At 41.3% G+C, this 23,003-nt stretch overlaps 1 protein-coding gene across 10 annotated transcripts in view; it reads right to left on the reverse strand.

Moving 5' to 3' along the window:
- The window catches only part of MGAT5 (alpha-1,6-mannosylglycoprotein 6-beta-N-acetylglucosaminyltransferase), a 333,504-nt gene that overhangs the window by 51,962 nt on the left and 258,539 nt on the right, over positions 1–23,003 (reverse strand). For all 10 annotated transcript variants that reach the window (XM_030916139.1, XM_030916138.1, XM_030916140.1 and 7 more), the window contains one exon: positions 129–278. In XM_030916139.1, coding sequence (XP_030771999.1) covers positions 129–278 — 150 coding nt within the window. The remainder of the gene's footprint in view (positions 1–128; positions 279–23,003) is intronic.

Consider the following 23,003-nt stretch of genomic DNA (forward strand, 5'->3'; position numbering starts at 1 on the left):
CAAACTGCTGCCCCAAAATAGCCAAAAGAGTTTATTGCAGCATTGAAAAAACAAGCATGAAATATTCTGATCCCATTTTCACAGCCAATGGCATTAACCTGAGCACCACATCCCTGGTGAATTTTTACCTTGGTTTCTCGAAGAAGAAACTGCAGGTCTCGTCCACTGAGGATACCGTGGTTTTTCACGTAACTGGGAATATTCTTTGTGCTGGAGCCATAAACAGTTGCATGCACTTCCATGTATGTGTGAATAATGTCCAAGTAGATCTTCTTATTCTAAAGAGGAGAACAAGGAGAAGACATTTCTCTTTGTCTTTCATTTGCATAACAACCTGTGTCATGGACCAGAACTTCTAAGACTAGAGGTCACAGAGTTCTTAGCATGCAGATCACAGGAATTTGGCAATCAAACTGCTAAAATTTCTTTTAAAAGTAATCTGAATTGACAAATGGGATCTAATTAAACTAAAGAGCTTCTGCACAGCAAAAGAAACTACCATCAGAGTGAACAGGCAACCTACAGAATGGGAGAAAAGTTTTGCAATCTACTCATCTGACAAAGGGCTAATATCCAGAACCTATAAAGAACTCAATCAAATGTACAAGAAAAAACCAAACAACCCCATCAAAAAGTGGGCAAAGGATATGAACAGACACTTCTCAAAAGAAGACATTCATACAGCCAACAGACACATGAAAAAATACTCATCATCACTGGCCATCAGAGAAATGCAAATCAAAACCACAATGAGATACCATCTCACACCAGTTAGAATGGCAATCATTAAAAAATCAGGAAACAACAGGTGCCAGAGAGGATATGGAAAAATCGGGACACTTTTACACTGTTGGTGGGACTGTAAACTAGTTCAACCATTGTGCAAAACAGTGTGGCAATTCCTCAAGGATCTAGAACTAGAAATACATTTGACCCAGCCACCCCATTACTGGGGATATACCCAAAGGATTATTAAGTCATGCTGCTATAAAGACACATGCACACGTATGTTTATTGCGGCACTATTCACAATAGCAAAGACTTGGAAACAACCCAAATGTCCATCAGTGACAGACTGGATTAAGAAAATGTTGCACATATACACCATGGAATGCTATGCAGCCATAAAAAAGGATAACTTCATGTCCTTTGTAAGGACATGGATGCAGCTGGAAACCATCATTCTCAGCAAACTATAGCAAGAACAGAAAACCAAATACCACATGTTCTCACTCATAGCTGGGAACTGAACAATGAGATCACTTGGACACAGGAAGGGGAACATCACATACCGGGTCCTATTGTGGGGAGGGGGTGGGGGGGGATAGCATTAGGAGATACGCCTAATGTAAATGATGAGTTAATGGGTGCAGCACACCAACATGGCACATGTATACATATGTAACAAACCTGCACGTTGTGCACATGTACCCTAGAACTTAAAGTATTAAAAAAAAAAAAGTAATCTGGTTGGACTTTGAGGACATAAACAGTCATGTGGCCATTATATAATTATGTAAGAAGAAATACATTATATGGCAACATATTACTGAATACCAGCTGTATAATTTTGCAAGAAGAAATACATTATATAGCCAACTGTTTTGAAGTATCATCCTTGCTTTGTAAATTACCAGGGACCTAACAGTTGCTTTTGGCTCTTCCTACCTCTATGAGAGGAAGTTTGGGGAAGGACAGCCTGGGGAAGGCAGTCAGTTGGACTGGAATATTTACCCAGAGATGCTAAGCTGTCCCAGAGGAATACAAACATCCCCAGCTCTTGCCAATGTTTCTAGTGATGCTTAACTCATGTTGTCAGAACTGGATCCCACCTAAATCGGGATCATGGGAAGATGAGAGTTTCTCACTGCTGGAGAGATCATGAGAATACTCAGGTAGATAAAAGTAGAAAAAGAGAATAAATGTCAATTTTGATGAGCTCTGAAACATTCAAGAGTAGTTTTACTTACAGTGTTAGAAGCAAAACCAAACCCCTTTTCTTGTATTTGTAGGCACTGAATTTTGAGGCACATTTTCTAAATCAAAACCACCTGTGAACTGGAAGCAAGTTCACTTTTTCTACCTCTGGGTTTCCCTGTAACTAAACTGTACAAGCTGGGGTTTGTGGGTTTTTCTTTTCCTTTTCTTTGGGAAATTTTCAAAAAGTCAAGTTCTGTAATGTTTTCCAGTTGTATAAAAGTAGGACAAGGTTTCCTCATTCTAAGCCTGTTTTCAGACACTCCAGGCAAATCTAATAGCTGGTTTTGTGACTTAAGACCACAAGGGACACAGGGGTGTGGTATCAGCAGCCAGAGTGCAGGGAAGCCTGGAGGCAGTCTGTAAATGAAGTAATTCATGATCTGGTCTCTGCCATTCACTGCCCTGGTGATATTACCAAAGACCTTCAATTTCAGGGGAAACATTTCAAGTAATGTATCAAAAGTCTTCATGACTGGGAAAACTGCACAGTCCACATTCTTCATTTCATGTACCAGGATGACTTTGTTTGCAACGAGCAAGACCACCCTTGCCACCCTAACGTATAAATAAAATGAACAGTGGGACTGAAAGTTTAATTCCATGCCATGTCTGGTATGGCCACAAGATGCTGAATTCATTACCTTAGAAATGAATACTTTTAAATTAGTACAGACGCTTACACCTACCTGACATATGTTAGTTTGAAGGGTTCTAGGATATGGTTCATTGTGCTAGATGTATCTGGTAACTCCTGCCCCCACCCACAGCTCCTGTTAAGTAGGCAGGGGGCTCTGTTACCCTGCCCCCACTGCTGGCTGCTAACCGGCCCAGGGTGTGTCTGACCTGAGGGGACCCAATCCTAGGCTGGCCAGCAGCCCAGGAATGATGTAGCAGGCTCAGGAAGGCAAGGGGGAGCCAACCAGATGCTCTCTTGGGAACTCAGAATCCTTTATACTGGGAGATTACTGCCAGATGGCCACTGGCTTTAGAGCAAAAAGGTCATTTGAGCGTTGAAGTCTGGGCAATTACGAGCCAGATAACAAGTTCTGAGGAAACTGGTTGCCAGTTTCGGCAGGTTGGGTGGGAAAAGAACCAAGTCCTTAGGGCTAAAGGAGAGGGGAAGACACAGACAGTCGGTAATAAGAGGGACCCAAGAACGTGACTACAACCAAAACATCACCACTGCAAGCATGACACAGAGAGAGAGAGAAAGAAAAGAGGAATAGAATGAGAATAAGGAGAAGGAAGGAGAGAGAAGAGAGTGGGAAAAGAAAGCAGAGAGACAGAGGAGAAAAACGAGGGCCTAGAGCTGCTCTGGTTCCGATCCCACCCAGTGGTTCCCTATCCTAAATTCCCAGGTCCCTCTGGATCCTTATAATAAACGCAGCTCTTCCCAGACCCCACCCCATATTTTTAGTTGAGTTTCTCTGGGTGGATTTCACTCATCTACAAGGAGACCTCTCGGGACAGCTTGCTGGCCTTAAAGCAGGAATTGGGGGCTGCAGGTGGGGACAGGCATCTCTCCTTTACACAAAAGGAGGCATTTTGCCTAAAAAGTTAGTTGCCAACTACTGAAGATGGGCCAAAGACCCCTAGGCTATGTTTGTGGTGACCTACAGGGCAGACCAGTAAATGGCCCATTTGGTTCCTGTCCTAGAGAAAAATATCCACGGTAGACAGACTCAAGATTAGGGTTCCCAGACTAAATGCCGGGGAAAGTAACAAGGTACTAGATTACATATGTATTGCCATTAAATCCCAGAAAAGGCTGGGGCTTCTTAAAGTATAACAAGGGGACAAGTTCAGGCAAATATAAAGAGGTATATGTAAAGACTAATAAAGTTTATGAACTTACTTTTAGGCATGGTAAAATCCAAAACTAGAGATTACCTTCAGAAAGGATTTACTAATTTCACAAATGTGAAAATCTCAACAGCTGATTAGAGGGGAAAAAATGTTTCAAGTGTAACTTTAGCCTTTGACATTGATGTAACAATTAGGTACTTCTACCTCAGGTCTCTTGTTACCACTTGTAAGAGTTCTGAGTAGAATCCTAGTGAAGATGAACCACGCTATCTATTCCAGGTAAAGGTGCCCCAGAAGGCTTTCATACGAAACTCACAGCCAAGTACCTACACCAGATTTGCACCTGTGGTTCTGTCCCCTTCAGGCTCTACGGACACACATGTTGAATTAGTCACACAGTCCTGTATATTCTGCCTCCATAATATCAAATTGGTCTCCTCTTCTCCAGGGTTGAAGGTTCAGTTATTGCTATCAAGGGGCTCAAAGGACCCCCTTCTGTCTTCACAGACACTCTTATCTTTTGTGTTTAAGATACAGGATATTCAGGATTTTTAAAATTAAAGGTGTCCTTGTCTGCCTTTCCCCTACGCATGGGAAGGCTCAAAGTGGGGAGGGGGTTAGAGGTAAGAGACATTTTCCAGCATACACTGCCCCTTCCCTTCCTAACTTTGGTCATCCAGGCCCAGGGTGAAGGTGACCATAGGTGACCACCATAGACCTGGATATCCCACTGATCTAAGAACTGGATCAAGATCACTTCTTAGAAAGCTTTCCTTCTCCAATTTAAGAGACTAAGGTCAAAGAAAATTATCTGCTCCAAAAACTTTATCACCAACAGATCTCTGGAGATGCAGTCAAAAAGGGCTTACACTGAGTATCACATCACAGCATGCAACCACCTCTGTTGCCCAAAGGTTCCAGCTAAGCAACCAGCAGCCCCCCAATGCTTTTATTCTCTAGTTCAATTTAAACTCCCATTAAGAACAACTGATCTAACTGATTAAAATTTAAATCTACCTAAGCTCATTTGGGGGGAGGAGACACAAACGGAAAGGAGAACGCATGCTGGAGTCAAGGAGCAGTGTTGTCAGTGTCTCTTCAGCTGTTTATGGTCATAGCTGGAGGCAGGTACATGTTCAGAACCAGTCATAAGATATTTAGAGCTTGGAGAGAAAGCTTTAGAAAAACAATTCAATCTATGCAACACTCCTGTAAGTCCACAGCAGGGGGAGTGGTAGAATGCAGAACCAGAGAATCAGAAGCTTTCCCCAACTTATTTTAAAACATTTTAAAATTGATACATAATTGTACATGTTTATGGGGTATATGTGATATTTCAATACATGCATACTACATGTGATGATCAAATCAGGGTATTTAGGGTATCCATCACCTCAAACATTTATCATTTCTTTGTGTTGGGAACATTTCAAGTCCTTTCTTCTAGCTAATCTGAAATACACAATATACTGTTGGTAACTATAGTCACCCTAGTCTACTATTGAACACTACAACTTATTCCTTCTATCCAACTGTATGTTTGTACATTAACTCACCACTCTTTATTCCCACCTACCCCTTTTCCCAGCCTCTGGTATCTATCATTCTATTTTCTACCTCCACGAAGGCCACCTTTTTAGCTCTTGCATAGGAGTGAGAACATTCCACAACTGTGTGTGGCTTATTTCACTTAACATAATGATCTCCAGTTCCATCCATGTTGCTGCAATTTTTTTAAATGGCTGAATCATATTCCATTGTGTATGTACACATTTTCCTTATCCATTCATCTGCCGATGGACACCCAGGCTGATTCTGTATCTTGGCTATTGTAGACAGTGCTGCAATAAATATGGGGATGCAGATATCTCTTTGATCTCCAACTTCCTTTTTAGTTGGTGAATTAGGGTATAGGAATGTTCTTTGGTGAATGGTAGTATCCTCCCCAGTAACGCCCCTGCTCCCCACTGCAGACATACGTATTTCTCCTGGACATCATTTCCCCTCATTCATGCAGCATCTTATGACTTGTCAAAATCAAAAACACTTCTGGTCCCAAGCATTTTGGATAAGGTATACTCAGCCTGTAGCGGCTTCTCCTCTTTCCCCACAAATATCAAAACTGGCCTGTTACACGGTTTTACAAACATATAATAATGAATCTTGTTTTTTATTTAAGAAACACAAGGCCATAGAGTATGCCTTGACCAGAACTAGCCAAGGGAGTCCTTTACTGTTACTGTAACGTAACTCCTAGAAAAGTTGAGGCCGGGGCTGTCAACTGCACAGAATGAAGATCTTGTAAACCTCCCTCCACTACAGGTCACCTCCATTTGCTCTGCCAGCCCCCTTCTGCATGAACTGTTACTGTAATGTCTGGGCTGGGCTCGTTGTCTCAACAGTGGCATGCTCCTTAGGAGCGCGTTCAGACTGCCCCTGCTCCTCTCTTTTTCAGTCAGTGCTCACACAAGCCAGGCTGCCCTGTGCTGCCAGATGGGGAATAATCTTACCATGGGATGGGGTGATGGGGCCCTCCTTCCTAAATAGCATCACAGAACTACAGGGGCTTTAGATCTCTGTGAGGTGAACCAAGGTTGGTGGCAAACAGGACACAGGAAGGAGCAGGGCAAATAAAACCCACCTCCTTTCTCTCTTCCAGACTATTCCAAGGTAGAGCTCCTCCTTGCAGGCCTTTGGGGAGAGTCCAGGTAGCCCAATGTGCTGCTGTGTCTCTGTGGCCCCTGGTGAGGCAGCAGCTAGCATGGTCAGGCACACCGTCTATTACCCTGCATTTCCCTTTTCCTTAATCGTTGCTGCCCTGGGTTTGCAATACCCTCTGTAGCAAAATACTGGCATTTTAGTCTTTGTCTCAGGCCCTGCTTCCTAGAAGCTGTGGGCTAAGACATTGTCTGTAGGTTCTCACCCCTTCAACCCATCCTCCTTATTGTCACTAGTTTCCAAAACTCAAAGTTTTGTTCACCTATATAAAGGGCTTCCCAGTACTGCATACAAGGCACTTCACAATCTGGGCTTCTGCAAGCTCTCCGGCTTTAACCCCAACTATTCCCTCTGCCACCTGCTTAAGGTCTCTGCCTACACTTAACTTATCCCTCATTCCCAAACCTCTCCTGCTCTCTCACACCTGGCCTGCCACTGCCAAAGCCCAAAAGACCCTTCCCTCCTCCCTCCTTTTCTTCTGGATGGACTCCTGCCTCTTCTTCTTTTACAAGCAGGCAGTCCTGGATCCACCCAGGTGAAGGTCATTGTTGTCTCCTCTGTGCCTTAACCATCTTCCTGTGTGGGCTGTACTGTCACTGGATGTTCCCAGATGGCTGGAACTGCGAACTTCTCTAGGGCAGAACCAGTAGGCTCGGCAGAGGCCTGGCACAGGACGAGTGCTCAGTAAATACATACTGGCTGAGTGAGAAAAACAAAGAGGGCAGGCACACAAACCACAGGGCACTTACGGACTTGTGGGAAACATGGATCTCGGACACGGCACATTCCTTCACTTTCCACCTGCTTCCAGCAAATGAGCTTAAAGTCCACAACTACCTAAGTGTGTATTCTAATCAAAACCAAAATAAAAACAGAGTTGTAAAACTTAAAAGGTATATTTTATAGTTGATTCATCCTCCTTTTTATATTGCTCCTAAGTACCACGTTCACTTAGGAATTGCAAAGCAAACAAAAAATAATAAGAGAGGAGAGAGAGACAAAAAGAAACTACCTCATCTGCTTGCTCCTGAAGTCTAAAATTCAACAAAGATGAAAAATTCTTTTATTCTAAGATTGCAGGTAAGTTCTAAAATGCAAATCTCTGTGAATTTCAGCTGTGTAGCTGAACTAATTTACATTTCAGAACAATTTAAAGTCTCTGTAGTCCTTGGCTCATTTACCTCAAGTAACCACCCAAGGTCAAGGTATATATGTATGGGGGTGGTCCTTGCTGTGTCCCACTCAAACCTTGTGGGGCTCTGAAAAACCTTTGGAAGCTAAGAATCTCAAAGCCTGTTCACCTCTGCCTCTTCCTTCCCAAACCCTTACCTCTCTAGAAGAAAAGATGGTGATCAACGATTGCAGTGGCTCAATAAGAGAAACCTTGTTCTCTTGTTTCCAGCCCAGTCTGTGGTCCACCTATGGGCCCACGGGCACTAAAAAGAAGGGAGTCTGCTTCCTTTCATGTACTGGCCTCCACATTTAGTCTTCGCTTGGGCTCGTCTGGTATAAATTAGGATTCATCTTGGGCAATGGGTCTCAAGTATGATACTGAGTGGGTCTAGAATTTGCCTATCTGGGGGAAGGAACGGGAGGAAAGAATAGCCACAGCACTTTATTTATTATTCTCTACTGTCCAATTACGTAAGAATTTTGTTTCCGCTTCAAAGACAGACATAGGCAGATTTCTGAGGCTAAATGAGTGGTACGGAAAGAGCAATCAGTCCTGTATTTGCAACTTGATGGCAAATTTCTCATCTATAAATAGGAAGTAATACCACTTCACGGTTCTTTTAGACAACTATTACGTGTGCAGTGCTGAGCCAGCATTGGGAATAAAATGCATTTAAAATATGTTTAAGTATGTACCCCTGCTTTCAAAAACAAGGTGCTAATACTACTCCAAAGGCATAAAATGGGACAAGTCAGACATGAGAGTACTGAGCTGGCTAGCACCTTCACATCACTGCCCATGTGGAACCAGTGCTTATGCCCACTCTACATCTCTCAGTCTCAACTCTCAGTGTGGTCTCTATTTTCCAGCACTTTTGTTTTTCAGGATTTTCTCTGCCTTAGCACAGAGCTTTCTGCCATTTAACGAACGGCTCCTAAAGGACCCTGGGGAACCACCAGCCAGTTTGTGAAAACAAGAAATGCTTTGACACAACTCCTTCTGCTTTAAGAAGGGCAGGAGGCCTTCAAATTGCAGAGCTGGTTTCTCTTTACCTCAGTGCAAATGCAGTCACTTATGGATAATGATGTTCCTTCATCTACTCTGATGGACATGGTCCTAAAGCAACAAAATCCACCAGCTATACTACCATGCAGAAAACAGGCTGATAGGTTGAAAACACACCACCACAGCCCTAATGTGTCAGCAGACTCCTCCATGGGCTTTCTGTTTTCCACCTATCTGGGTGGAACCACAGAAAACAGACTGTTTAGTGACAAAGAGGGCTGTCACAGTGGAAGGTTTTGCCTTGGCAAACTGAAATTGCATGTTTCATAGAATCCCAAAAGGGTCAGGAAATCATGGACTGAATATCCTTTCTTGAAAGGGAGGAGGGGATACCTTGATGAGCTTTGGCCAGATTCTGTTTAAAGGCAAGGGAGAAGTGTCTGCTATTATTACAGGACCATCCTGTGAGAGTAGTCAGGGAAGAATTTTGTAACACTGCATGGTCACACTGGCAGTGGGTGTGATGGGGCTTCCCCTGACAATCAAACTGAGGCCCCAAAGGCCAGGAACCAAAGCACAGAGGCCAAGTACCACCCAATCACATCAGTAAAGAATAAATTCAAAATAATACGAAAAATATGAAAAATATAAAGTAATACCTTAATACTTTTAAATCACTTTAGCGTATTCCTTTGTAACAAGAAGGGGGAAGAATTCTATCTATATATTGGTCTCTCTTAGTAAGGAGTAACATTACATTTTGTGTTTTCCAGTATTCACTGCTGTAAATCTGTGAGGGATTCTATCAAAATAACACTCTTCATAGATTCATGTTAAAGGACGTCAATTGATCTTTACTCAGCTGGTCAAGGAACATTTTAAAAATTAATTTTCAAAAAGTTTTTTCTTCATATGAAGCAAAATATAAAAATAAGAACACACACAGTGACTGGCAGAACACAATTTCTGCAGGCCTGAATGAAAAGTAATTGCTTTCTTGTAATTTCCAACTTTTCTACTTGTAATTATCTTACAACCAAGGGAGAAAGATAAGACCTGTCTGCAAAATCACATTTGGCAGCACCAATGGGCATGTCTCATATATAGTAATTGTGTAGAAATCTGGGAGGTGGGATGAGTGGAGAAGGCCCAGTTTCACTGGAAAACCAGAAAGGGAAAATGGTGTGTGAGGCAGGGCCCACTTCTATGGGATGGTACACACCTTCACCTTTCATCCCAAGGGCCTTACCTTCCTGCCAGCCTCTCACAGTCAGGAATAAAAAGGGCAGCCTGAATTCAATGCACCACACATAAGGAAGGAGTTTTTATACTCCACTCAACACGCGTGTGCTTTTCCCTGGATCCTTCCAAAGCAGCAGGTGGTGGGGGCGGGGGAGGGCAACCAGGACAGCTCCATTAGGTTGATTCTGAATTACATAAAACACGAGACCAGGCCACCATGTTGTGGAGAAGCATGGCAGCAGAGTCAAGGGCTGAAACAATTTCACTCAGTGCTTAATTTACTGTAAAAGAATTAATCATATGATTCTAGAGTAGCATTTGGGGATGTTCCTCTCTTTGAAACCCCAATAGATGATAAAAGGCACCTCTCTGGGGACACGAGGACAGCCAGATTCAGTCAGGTCGCAATGCCCCTTCTTGGTGCCGACCCAGCTCTTGATTTCACTGTCTGCATGGGGGATGAGACTCTAAATAAGACATAATTTAATGTGCCAGGAAGCTCTCATTGTTGTAAGAATTATACGCAGGGTAAACAGCGCTGCTTCAAAAAGACAAGACTTTTTGAAGATCCTTATGCTTGGCAGCTCTTACCAGCAGTCTCACAGAAAGGGTGGCATTCATTACTCAGAGTGGAGATGGGAGAATTGGTCTCTGTCCGTAAATAGCCTTTACACAGGCAGGCCAGCCCTCCCACGCTGATCTGAGGTAATCTGGCCTTTTCTGGGGCCCTATCCATATTTGTGTAAAATTTAGCAGGCAGTTTGGGGTCAAGAATGAAGTAATCTGTGTTTTTATTCCAGTTCTCTGACTAACTTCTTATGGGACTTCGGCACGTTCCCAAGGTTCAGTTTTCTTATCTGTAAAATGAAGGAATATTAAATCTGCCCTATTATCTCACGTGGGTCTTCACAGAAATAAATGAGATTTTTAAATTATTATGTGAAGGCATATTCTTTCTCTCACACACTCGCTCTCCCCAAGGCTCATGCATCTGAAAGAGCTCTACCCAGCATTTAGTTATGGCCGAGATAGGGCACACCATGGACCTCAGAGGATGTAATGCCTTCGTGTGGTTTGGGGCAGACCCATCCCTCACCAAAGGGCTTCCTGTCCTTGATGCTGGGCCCACTGAACCAGGGGTGCCACCTTCTGGGTGGGACGGCACAGGCTGGTTTCCACTAGGCCACATCACTAAGGTGCATTTCTAGTTTTAAGATCTAGTTGTAGGGCTGTGCTAGCTAAATTTCCTTGCTGAGGCACTCAGCCTCGTGCCGTATGCATTAATACCCATGGCTTCATGATGATGGATGTGTCCACTGGTAATAATGTACATGATCTCTCCCCTCAGAATACCTAGTGTCAACAAGCTGTTGTTGTAGGCTGGGACCTGACATGTGACAAATCAAGCCACTTAAAACATAAGACTCTCTTGGGCTCCTTCCTTCTCCTGCTCCCACCAAGCTAAGAACAAACTTCTAAATTCCAGGCACAATCTCTTTGTATTTGAGGCGTACAGACTGAGAGTCTGATTCAGGTATAGCAGTGTAAGGTCCCTTTAAAGGATACCTGACCACCAGGCTTTAAATGAAGAGCTGATTTTTAAGACAGAAGCTAAAAATATCCTCTCCATCCCTCTCCTCAAAATAAATCACACGCCTCTTGAAATTTATTCACCTCATGCCTGGTTTCTTAAAAACATGAAGATAGCAAAATAAAAGTGATCAGCCTAATTAGAGTGCCTTCGAATCTGAAATGCTGCAAATAAAACATTTGAAAGGAAAAGCAGCTGAAGTGTCTAATTTGCAAGCAGCAGTTTGAAAACAGGAACAATTAAAATACACTGGTAAAGCAAAGCTGAGGTCTCATACTCATCAATGGTTTCGGAAAATCTCTCACTTTCTACGTACTCTCCCCAATTTCTCCGGCAGCTTGTGAGTGCTGAACCTGTTACCAATGCCAACATGACACACCCTATAGAGAGGTGTGTCTATAAGAAACAGGGAGAAGGACCCAGAGCCAGGAAATCAGGATTTCGAACTCTGACATTGCCCTTTGCTGGCTATATGCCCTTGGGAAGTGGTTTCACCCACCTGCGCCTGGACTCTTCAGGTAATAACTACCCTCCCTCCTGGAGAGGCCCAAAGGATCACATGAGATAATGCGGTTAAGTGACTCAAACTACAGAGGATTCTTCTCATGACTTCTCAACCTTATGGTTCTATTCTAGCCAAGTCTTTGTTCTCCATCCCATGTCCAGGGTTGTTAGACTAATTGTCTGTTTCCCCCAAAATTCATATCCCCGCTGTTGAAATCCTTATGCCCCCCGTGATGGTACTAGAAGGTTGGGCCTGTGGGAAGTAAAGAGGTCACAAGGGTGAAGTCCTCATGTATAGGAATAGTGCCCTTTTAAGAAGAGACCAGAGATCTAGCTCACTCTTTCCACCAGGTGAGGATAAGACACTGGCTGTCTATAACCCAGAAGAGGGCCCTCACCAGAACCCAACCATACTGACACTGAGCTCAGGCTTTCAGCCTCCAGAACTGTGAGAAATAAATTTCTGTTATTTATAAGTCACCTAGTCTATGATACTTTATCACACAGCCCAAACACTCAGCCAAGGCTAACTAACTGTAGTTTCCAGTCTTTGTTCAAGAGACTCTCTCCTGCTTAGAAATGCCATCCTGCCCTTCACCACCCCAGGTAAGACCCCTTTTGAAGCAGATCACTAACAGCACCACCTACCTCCTCAACTCTCTCAGCACTCAATCCCCATCCCCAGCCAATGGAGCCCTAATCCTCTGCTTATTGCTGTCTCTCACCTGGTTAAACACTGCTTGAGAGTTCTATATGTCCCCTCCTCTTACTTGATTCCAAGCTTCAGTGGGGCAAGGACCTGATCAGATAGTCTAGATCAACAGCATCTGAAGTTACTCAACTGACACATGCTAAAAGAAATAGGAGTCCAAGAAATGAAGACCGTTAGGGTCTGAAACAAGACAAAGAGAGGCAAAAGTCTGAGAGTTGGCATAAAAGATGCTAAAGAAGTAACGTTTATCCAGTAAAAGAAACCATATACAGAGGTTGGATATGACCCACTTCAGTGGAGACCTGGGCCCAAATAACTTGCTATGTTAAAGGAACTCTGCAGCAACCATTTTTACCAAAAGTCAGTGACCATTATATTTCAGTTAGATTTGGGGGCAGGAGGGTTAGGGGGATGTGTTTGCAGACAGAATACATATCATGTGACTTAAATTTGTGTTTAAGACAGACTCCTCCATTCAAATAACAGTAGACATAGGACAAGGTTAAAGTCTTTGGAGAAGTCCTACGTTTTAAACAGTTATGGTGTTCTGCCATGTGATTTGAATACAATTTAATTTCTGAAAGCAAAAGAAACATATATTGAAATAAAAATAATTCTTTTCTATATTTTCTGACTTAAAGTAATTGAAGTTCGATTTTGCTTTGGTGTTTGGTTTGATTGGAGGGTAGCTGTTTTGCTGGCACCTCAAATGGTGCCTGATCTAAAAAGTGAACCTCAAAGGGGGATGCACAGAAAAATAGAATGTGTTTCTTTACAGTGTAATATTTGTATACCATACATACCATTATTCTACTCTCCATCTTTATCAATAAATTAGTATCCATATATTGAGAGGTCAAACTCAGCATTTTTTCATTGACATGGCTCCAACAGTCAAAAACGAACTGAAGACCCAGTGGCAGTCTGATGCGTGGAATGGAAGGCGTGCAAAAAACTGCAGGAAGGATTGGGAAAAACTGATGAAGCCACACCAATGCCCTGCCTGTCTTAGTTATTCCCGTTCTCAGTTTAGAAAGAATAATTGTAAAAAGAGAATGATGATACTTTCTGAATTCCAGTTGAATGTGAGAAAGGGAAAGTGAACATGTTCAATAAAAGGTTCACAAGAGGAGGCATTTGGTCTCCTGTGTCCTTAACAGAATTTCTGAACTCAGGACTACATAGCTTCTCTCTAAAGGAGTCACCTAACACTTACTTAGGCAAGAATACAAGTATTCCAAATTTATGATAGGACCAGCTTGCCATAACCTGTATTAGTTTTGATTCCAAATTTCTTCAGGTCACCTTCACACACCATTAACTCAGTTATCCACCAAGCCATTAGACACCACATGTGCATGACTACAGGCCTCAGGGGCTCCAAGAATAAATTAATCACCAGGGAACGTATCTAGTTGGTTGGTCTGAGAGTTCAGCTGGGAAAGCATATGGAATAGCACAGAAGCTGAGGCTAAATTCCACTTAGAAAAATTAAAGTGAGAAACAGCCTTCCTTTAAAAAAGGAGCAAATCTGGAAAAGACAGAGGGTGCCAGCTTAGGGCAGATGTTGTCTAGGTCTGTTTCCTGAGATGACTTTTCAGAGATTCCCAAGCTTAGTCTTTACAGGCTATATTTACTAGTCAATATAACATTACTCGTCAACATAGAATGCAGTGGACTGGAAAACAAATATATTTAAATTAAGTGTGTTCATAAAGACACTTAGACTATCACTAGCAAGTACTAATGAACTAATGGGTCTAGGCAGTTATTCTTAATGGCTGCTAACATGAAGAAAAAAGCAAGATAACCGGACATTATGTGCCTCCTGATGTCAATACCTCAAAACCCCTTATGAAGTAGTCCTGCAAAAATCAAACCTGGGCCGGTGGTGGTGGCTCATGCCTGTAATCCCAGCACTTCGGGAGGTCGAGACGGGTCGATCACTTGAGATCAGGAGTTTGAGACCAGCCTGGCCAACATAGTGAAATCTCATCTCTACTAAAAATACAAAAATTGGCCAGATGTGGTAGTGTGCACCTGTAATAACAGCTACCTGGGAGGCTGAGGCAGGAGAATTGCTTGAACCAGGAGGTGGAGGTTGCAATGAGCCAAGATTGCACCACTGCACTCCCGTTTGGGCAACAGAGCGAGACTCTGACTCAAAAAATCAAACCTGAATTTGATCAGGCTGCTGTATGTTACCTACCAACTTCAGAAAATATACTGGAGAAATACCACAGTTATGCAATTAATAAAATTTAGACTGTGGGCAACTCTACAGGATAAATAACCTGGTTTAACAAATAAGCTCCCATTAAAGGAGACTTAAAGAATATACCCAATCACAATGTATGGATCTTATTTGCATCTTTATTTAAATAAAATGAAAAAATTGAGACAATCTAAGAAATCTTAACCCTGTATATTTCAATATTAAAAAATTTACTGTTAATTATTTTTAGGTGTAATAGCAGTGGGTTTTTGTTTTTTTTTTTTAAAAAGTTCATATCTTAGAGATACATACTATACTGAAATACTTTAATAATGAAAGAATAAGATGTCTTGAATTTCCTTCACAATATTCTGGGGGCGGAGGGCAGATAAAGAGGAAACATGACTTGCTGTGAGTTGATCATTGGTGAAGCTAGGTGAGAGGTACATGGGGGCTCATTATACAATTCTTTTATTAGAAATGTTTCACGGCAAAATTTAAAGAAAAAGAGTCACCATAGTTCATTCTGAGAAAAGCTTTCAAATACTTAAAGTGGAGAGAAACAACACTTTCTTTTTCATTGTCCTTGACTTTTTAGGAAGAGGTGGCAATTTTTGAGCTTTAGGTACCTTCCATGTTAGTTCGGTGCCTCCCTTCTACTCATCTTTTGTGCATCCTTCTAAAATCCAAGGCTCTGATCCCCATGAATTCTAGCTGGAGATTTTGTAGTCTCCTGACTTCTCATTATCGGAAAAGCTGTCATCAAAGAATTACATGTGGAAAGTACCCTGATTCTTTAAACAATCACCTGATAAGTCACCTTTCATTGGAGGTCTCCATTCTTAGTCTTCTGTTCAGAGGCAAATTCCCATCACTGGACTTTGGAACTCTTGGGTACACATTTGAATACTCAACCATCTGTGGCTATAAATGGGCAGCTTTCTTCCAATATTCTTATCTTTTTGTTCCCCTTCACCAAACTATTTTGTGCTGTTCAGAACCAAGTCATTAGGATGACAACGATTCTCCTCCTTCCCTCCAACATGAGGTAGCATGCGGCAAAAGCTTGCTAGGTGTTTTGTTACCACATGCAGGAACTTCTAGCAGAAAATGGTTCAGCCACATTAGTGGGCATGGTGCCTCCTGTGTGCTCAGCTCTGTAGGAAGACTTGACTTGCCTCATTCCAGCTAATCCTTACAACGATCTTAGGAAGAATAGACTGCTGTTTCCACTTTACAGACAGAAAAACTCAGGCCCAGAAACTTGCCTAAGGTCCTCTAGTCCTCTAATAAGTTAGCCAACAGAACCAGGATTGGAACACAGTTCTTAACCAATACTCTATGAAATCTAGTTTCTGTGCTGGTTTGGTAAAGAAAAGGTAAAAAAAAAAAAAAAAAAAAAAAAAATATATATATATATATATATAAAATAAATAAAATATATATATTTAATAAATTTAATAAATATATTAAATAAATAAAAAATATATATATATATTTTTAGATGGAGTTTCGCTCTTGTTGCCCAGGCGAGTGCAATGGTGCAATCTCAGCTCACCACAACCTCCGCCTCCCAGGTTCAAGCAATTCTCCTGCCTCAGCCTCCCAAGTAGCTGGGATTACAGCCATGTGCCACCATGCCCAGCTAATTTTGTATTTTTAGTGGAGATAGGGTTTCTCCATGTTGGTCAGGCTGGTCTGGAACTCCCAACCTCAGGTAATCTGCCCACCTCAGCCTCCCAAAGTGCTGGGATTACAGGTGTGAGCCACCGCGCCCGGCTCATACATATCTTTTATCTGGCCAAATGGTCTCTTGTGTATTCTTAGTGTGTTAACATTTTGTTATTTTCTATTTTAATCTTCACTCCAACTTTTCCTTATTTTGAGATATCCCATATATACATATTTCCTAAGCATATAGCACTACCTCTCTACCCCTTTATCTAATGCAAAGATATCCCCTTTTCCTTATGAACATAATGTCACTTTTACTTGGGGCAGCAACAGTAGTTGAAATTTCCTAATCTCCTTAGTAACTAGGAGTAGGTAAAGACCAGACACAGCTTCAGAGAAAGCTCTTTAGAGGGGATTGCCTCAGCAGAGAAACATACACTCTTTTATCCTTCTCTTCTTGCTTTTGCCTCCTGAGTGAATTGAGGCCCTAATGGCTAGAGCTTCAGCAGCCATCTTCGACCAAGAGTGCCTCTGAGGGCAGATACCATTACTAAGATGACAGAGTTGAAAGACAGAAACAGCTGGAGTCCCTAATAACAGACCACTAAAGTAGTCCAATTTACTTATCTTTTTTAAGAGAAAAAGGAAATTCTTTAAGAGATTTTTTATGGTATAATCTAATATTCACATCTGAATGCAATTCGTAATTTGATACACTAACCCATTTGCATGTTCTGACTACAGGAAATTTTAATGCCAACATTTGATTTTCTCTATGTAGTCCCTTGTTTAAACGACACTTGTAACTTTTCTGAGGTCATTCCTGTTTTTTGCTTTTCCTATCAATGGTTTGTTTAAATATTTCATATTTTGCCTCTGACAGCTTCTCATCCTGATGCTTAAGTGACTTTTCCATGGTCCAACTGCAAGCTAATTTTGCACACCTTAAAATAACACATTATTTTACTTTGCATCAAAATTTTTACCCTGACACCTTTTTAAGAATTTGTCACCAGCTCAAAATGTTCCCACTGCTTACTGTGCTGTGATTCTGCCTGACAACAAGGTGCTTCTTACATCTTATCTCACCTTCTGAGGTTCTGCTGTTGACTAGCACAGCTTTTCAGTTGTTCCATATTTCCCCCATCTATTAGAACCAATATGACCTTATTTTATATGCCCTAAGTAAAAATAAACAAAAACTCCTGCTAAATCGATCTTCTTTTCAATAAGCATTTATCAAGTCTAATCATCTGTATTTCTTCCTCCTCCCAAAAATAAATATTCTCTTCAGTGGCTTTATGTTTCCCTGGTGTCATACTGTCAAAACTTTTCATTTTTTAATTGTCATGCTCCATATATGTTTCATATGTATTTATAAATATCCAACCTTATGCGTGTACCTTTGTAAAAACCGTACACATGTCTAGAACCTGATCTTTGAGGCTTACCTTACCTTACTACCTCGAATTTTGGTGGCATTAAAAACTATGTTGTCCTCTGCCCTCCATTTGTGATTGAACACCCCAGCTCCACTCAATCAGCAGGTGAGGGCTTCTCAAGTCAGAAGACAACAGCGAGGGAATGAGGGGCTTTTGATGGCACAAGAAGGATTAAGTGACTAAGGACATTCTAGTCACACTTTTATTCTTCCTTCTCTTTGGATTTAATATATATTGCAGTATATAAATGCTCTCTTGACATAAATGCTGACCTGAAACTTAATGCTTATTTGATATCTGCTTGATTTTTTGCTGGCTGTTATGAGGCAGGGTTTGCTACTATTGCTGTTTAATGCATAACAGTATTTGGAGACATAGACTCAGAGAATGAAGAAAGAAGTACAGTCGGTTCTGCAAAAATGTGTGTTTCTCTAATGTCAGTTAGCTCATAGACAAAGGATAAGTAGGAAATGATGTAAACAGAACATGTAAGTCACTTTGGTTCATACACCATTTTTCTCTAGCACATTAATATTTTGTAGAATCAATAACAGCAGTTTAATATAAGATACATTTACTCAGCTACATGTAGTAATCTGCAGAGGGTATAGTACTGTATATACCATGACTAGTTTCCAGCCCAGTATGTGTAGCCATGGCTCTTCCATGGACATGCTCCCGTGGAGTTCTCTTCCATCAGGAAGGGTCAGGTGCATCTTACCCTTCTTTCTATAAACTAAAAGCAGTCTCAAACCATTCCCACCTCCAGCATGCTAATTTGACCTTTTTAAAGGTAAAGCTCTATATTTACTATAGTGTTTGCTTTTTAGGTTTAAACTTTTTTCACTCTACCATTTTTATTTGGATTGTTATTTTTATAATTGCTGTTGTTCAAAACTGTGTAGATTTGATTTGCAGTGGTTTGGCCCTTACTTTTATCATAAGTTCTATTATTTTAATTTGCAGTTTTCAAGATTTTTCAGAAATGCAGATATCATGATATAGTAGAAGTGTCTGTACATCAAACTTCCTAAAGGTGAGAGAGAGAGAGAGAGAGAGAGAGAAAGAAAGAAACTTTATGGGACATCAAATTACATAAAATTTTTATGTCCACTATACCCTTCTTTTGATTCTTTTCTCAATCATTTAAAAACATAAAAACCACGCTTAGCAGCCAGGCGCAGTGGCTCACACCTGTAATCCCAGCACTTTGGGAGGCCGAGGAAGGCGGATCACAAGGTCAGGATATTGAGACCATACTGGCTAACACGGTAAAACCCCGTCTCTACTAAAAAATACAAAAAATTAGTCGGGTGTGGTAGTGGGTGCCTGTAGTCCCAGTTACTTGGGAGACTGAGGCAGGAGAATGGCGTGAACCCAGGTGGCGGAGTTTGCGGTGAGCCGAGATCGCACCACTGCACTCCAGCCTAGGCGACAGAGCGAGACTCTACCTCAAAAAAAAAAAAAAAAAGCTTAGCTCATGGGCTATACAGAAACAGGTGACAGGTATGTGGGCTGGAGTTTGTGAACTATGATTTAGAGCTTTGAGATGTGTTATGGTGAGATTAATTCCTGTATTATTAATATAAAAACAACTGGATACCAGCTGCAGAAGTGGACAACAGCAGTATTTAAAACAGCCTGGGGCAGCCAGAAGGAACAAAACAATTTCAAAAGCAAATCTTTTAATGAAGTACAGTTCAATAGCTAGATTAGTAATGAAGTACTTGACTAATACTCTCCTTTCAGTGCTTGATTTAAATTGGAGGCATTTGGTGCTTTATAAGAAAAATACAAAGTTCATTAAATTGTGTACTGTTTAATAAGCAGAAAATTAAATGCTCAGGTGAGTATCTTAATGGCTAATCACAGCAGTCTTACCTAACCACAGCAGACATCATTGCTCATTGTTTTTTATTCAGAAGAGGGAGAAATAGGTGATGAACTAATAGAAAAAAATCCTTTGATGCAGGCAAAATAAAAAGTGATACCTATATACCATGAACATTTTACTATAAAACTATACCGCTGTCTCTGAAATCTCTTTAAAATGTCAGTAAGTGTGAAAATATTTTCAGAGCAAGTTTGTAAAGGCAGCCTCCACGTTTTTGTGAATTTCCCCATTATTTTACTGGCATCTTGACTACCCCAAATTTAACAGCAATATTTTAAAAGGACTAGCCTCTATCAAATCTTTCCAAAGCTACCAACTAAGTTTATACAGGAGTGCTCTTACTTTTCACATTTATATTTCATCGGTTTATGTGTTAATGATACTACATAATTACAACACAGGTATGTGGTATGAACAGGTTTGGTAGTAAACTCAACACTTGATATGCACACAGCTCAAGCTGTGGGTGCAGAAATTCATGGTGGCTGTTGGGGGCAGTCTGGCCGCCCCAATGTTCAGTGGGCTGTTGGCCTCAGCAGGTCTGACAAAGGAAATGGTAGAAGTAGGTAACCAGGACTTTAAGAAGTGAAAGTCCACCATGAGATCTTCTGGTCTACTCCCAAACCTTCACAGTAGTGTTCAATCCTGGAATGCCTAAGAATTAGCTGGAGAGGTACAGGCTTAAAAGCTCTACCTAAGTTTGGTTCCCCCACTACCTGTATCAAATCACCTAGAATACTCGTGATCCTAAGGTCCTAATGTAGCTTTATTGTAGCCAAATTCCTAGGGGTGGTACAGCTTTTGACGAGTTCCACCCATGATTTTCAGGCATACTATATTTGAAAAACATCCTTTAAAGAAGTATTGCTGGCAGCCTCAATATTCCTATTTAGGCACAACAGAAGTCTCCAGAACAGTAGTTTTCAACCTTGGTTGCATACTGTAATCACCTGGGGAGCTTCTATCACAATGTCAGAGATTCTGATTTACTGATCTGGGGTTGGGGCTGGGGCTGGGCCTGGGCACTGGGACTTTATTACTATTTTTAGACAGGGTATTGCTGTTGTCCAGGCTAGAGTATAGCGGCATGTTCGTAGCTTACTACAGCCTCAAACTCCTGGCTTCAAGTGACCCTCCTGCCTTGGCCTCCCACTGTGCTGGGATTACAGATGGGAGCCACTGTACCTGGCCATCACTGGGGTTTTAATGGCTCTACGGGTGATTCCAAAGAGCAACAGCTTGGCTGAGAACCATAGCAAAACTCCAGGGGTAGCATTAAGAATGGGGCCAGACACTTCTCAATTCCTGAAAACCCAAACTTGTTTCATATAACTAGGCTCTATTAGAAAAATAACTTTTGTTTTTATTAAGAATATACATTTCAAATGTATTTTTGCCATAAAAAACCTATGTTCGTGCTTAAGCAGGGTCCAGGAAGCAGCTAAAAATCAACTTCTAAAGAATTACAAATTGCAATGATTTAGAGAACAAACCTAAAGACCAAGTCCACAAAAGCCAATGACGAAGTTTGAAGAAGCTAAGACTAAGACTTGCATTTAAGAGCCTGGGCAGGATTTCGGAAAACTGTTTGCATTTCCATGGAAAGTAGGAAGCCAACCACCCTTTACTGGAACTACAATGATTCTATCTAATCTCTCTCTCTCTCTAATCTCTCCTGTTTGTCTGTCTGTCTGTCTATCTATCTATCTATCTTAGAGATAGGTCTTGCTATGTTGCCCAGGCTGGAGTGCAGTGGAGTGCATTCACAAACATGATGATGGCAAACTACAATACAAGCAATAGTCCTGGCTTTAAGCAATCCTTTTGCCTCATCTTCTCAAGTTGCTGTGACTAAAAGAACATACCACCATATCAAGCTATAATAGTCATTATAATCAGGCTATTCTAAGTAGTCATTATAATCAGGAAAAATTCAGTCTTCCCATGATTCAAAGAGTTCAGAATTCATTTCCACAAATGATTGCACGGGCTCTTCTCTTTGCAAGGACTTCATCGGAATTTGGGATGGGGGAGGTAGGCGGATTTTAAAAAGAGCAAAAAACTGGGGGGGGGCAACTTCTGTCATTCTGTTTCTCTACCTTTATTTTTCATAGAACATATCACTGCACTGTATATTAATTTAATGGTGTATTACCTTCTTTTTCGTCTTTAGAGTATCAGATCCATAAAGGCAAGCAAACAACGTGTTTACTCTTTCATTATCAAACCTTAGAACAGTGTCTGCTCTACAACTGTATGTACTGTCATTGAATGAAACCAGGATCTTGCCCTCTGTTAAATTAAAAATTGAATATAACCAACTTGGCTTGTGTGGGCAGAAATAAGAGAGCTAAACAGGACAATATCTGACCATATGCTGGACAGTGAAAGTAATACTAAATTAAGATATAATCAGAAAAATGAGGGCTACCATTCCAACATGGTATCAGTATTTACACTCTTCTCTCATGAGAGCTTCACAGTGCACCTGCCAGGTAACAGATGAAGAAATGGAAGCTCACAGAGACAAATGGTTTGCCCGAGACTGCAAGGCTGGGTGGCAAGGTGATAAGGAGAGGGTCTGCCTATAATCCATGTCCCTTTTCCTTAACCACTCCACTTGCAGCACAAGACCAGGAGGAGTGCACTTGCATTCTAACAACAGCATAAAGCTGGGCCAGACTGATACTACTGTTTTCTGTTAAAAGGCTAACTTCAGTGCAGTCATAAATGATGAGTATGTGATGCAAATAAAAGACAGTAGCTACCATTTGAACATTTACTATGCTCCAGAAGAAATTATAACATATGCATATTTCTAGCTTATTTATTTCCACAATCCTGTGAGGTGAGTATTATCATGCCTGTTCAACAGATGAAATTCAGGATGGGGAGAGTCTGGACTAGAAAATGATCTCTTAATTCCATAGTGCTAAAAATCTCTAAGTCTGAACGACACCCTCCTTGTCTTAGGAAAAGGAATCTCCAAGCAAACCTTTCTTGGGAACTTACTACATGCCAGACACTATACTATGCACTTCTTGAC

Source organism: Rhinopithecus roxellana, chromosome 14 (genome assembly GCF_007565055.1).
Source record: "Rhinopithecus roxellana isolate Shanxi Qingling chromosome 14, ASM756505v1, whole genome shotgun sequence".
Lineage (NCBI taxonomy): Eukaryota > Metazoa > Chordata > Mammalia > Primates > Cercopithecidae > Rhinopithecus > Rhinopithecus roxellana.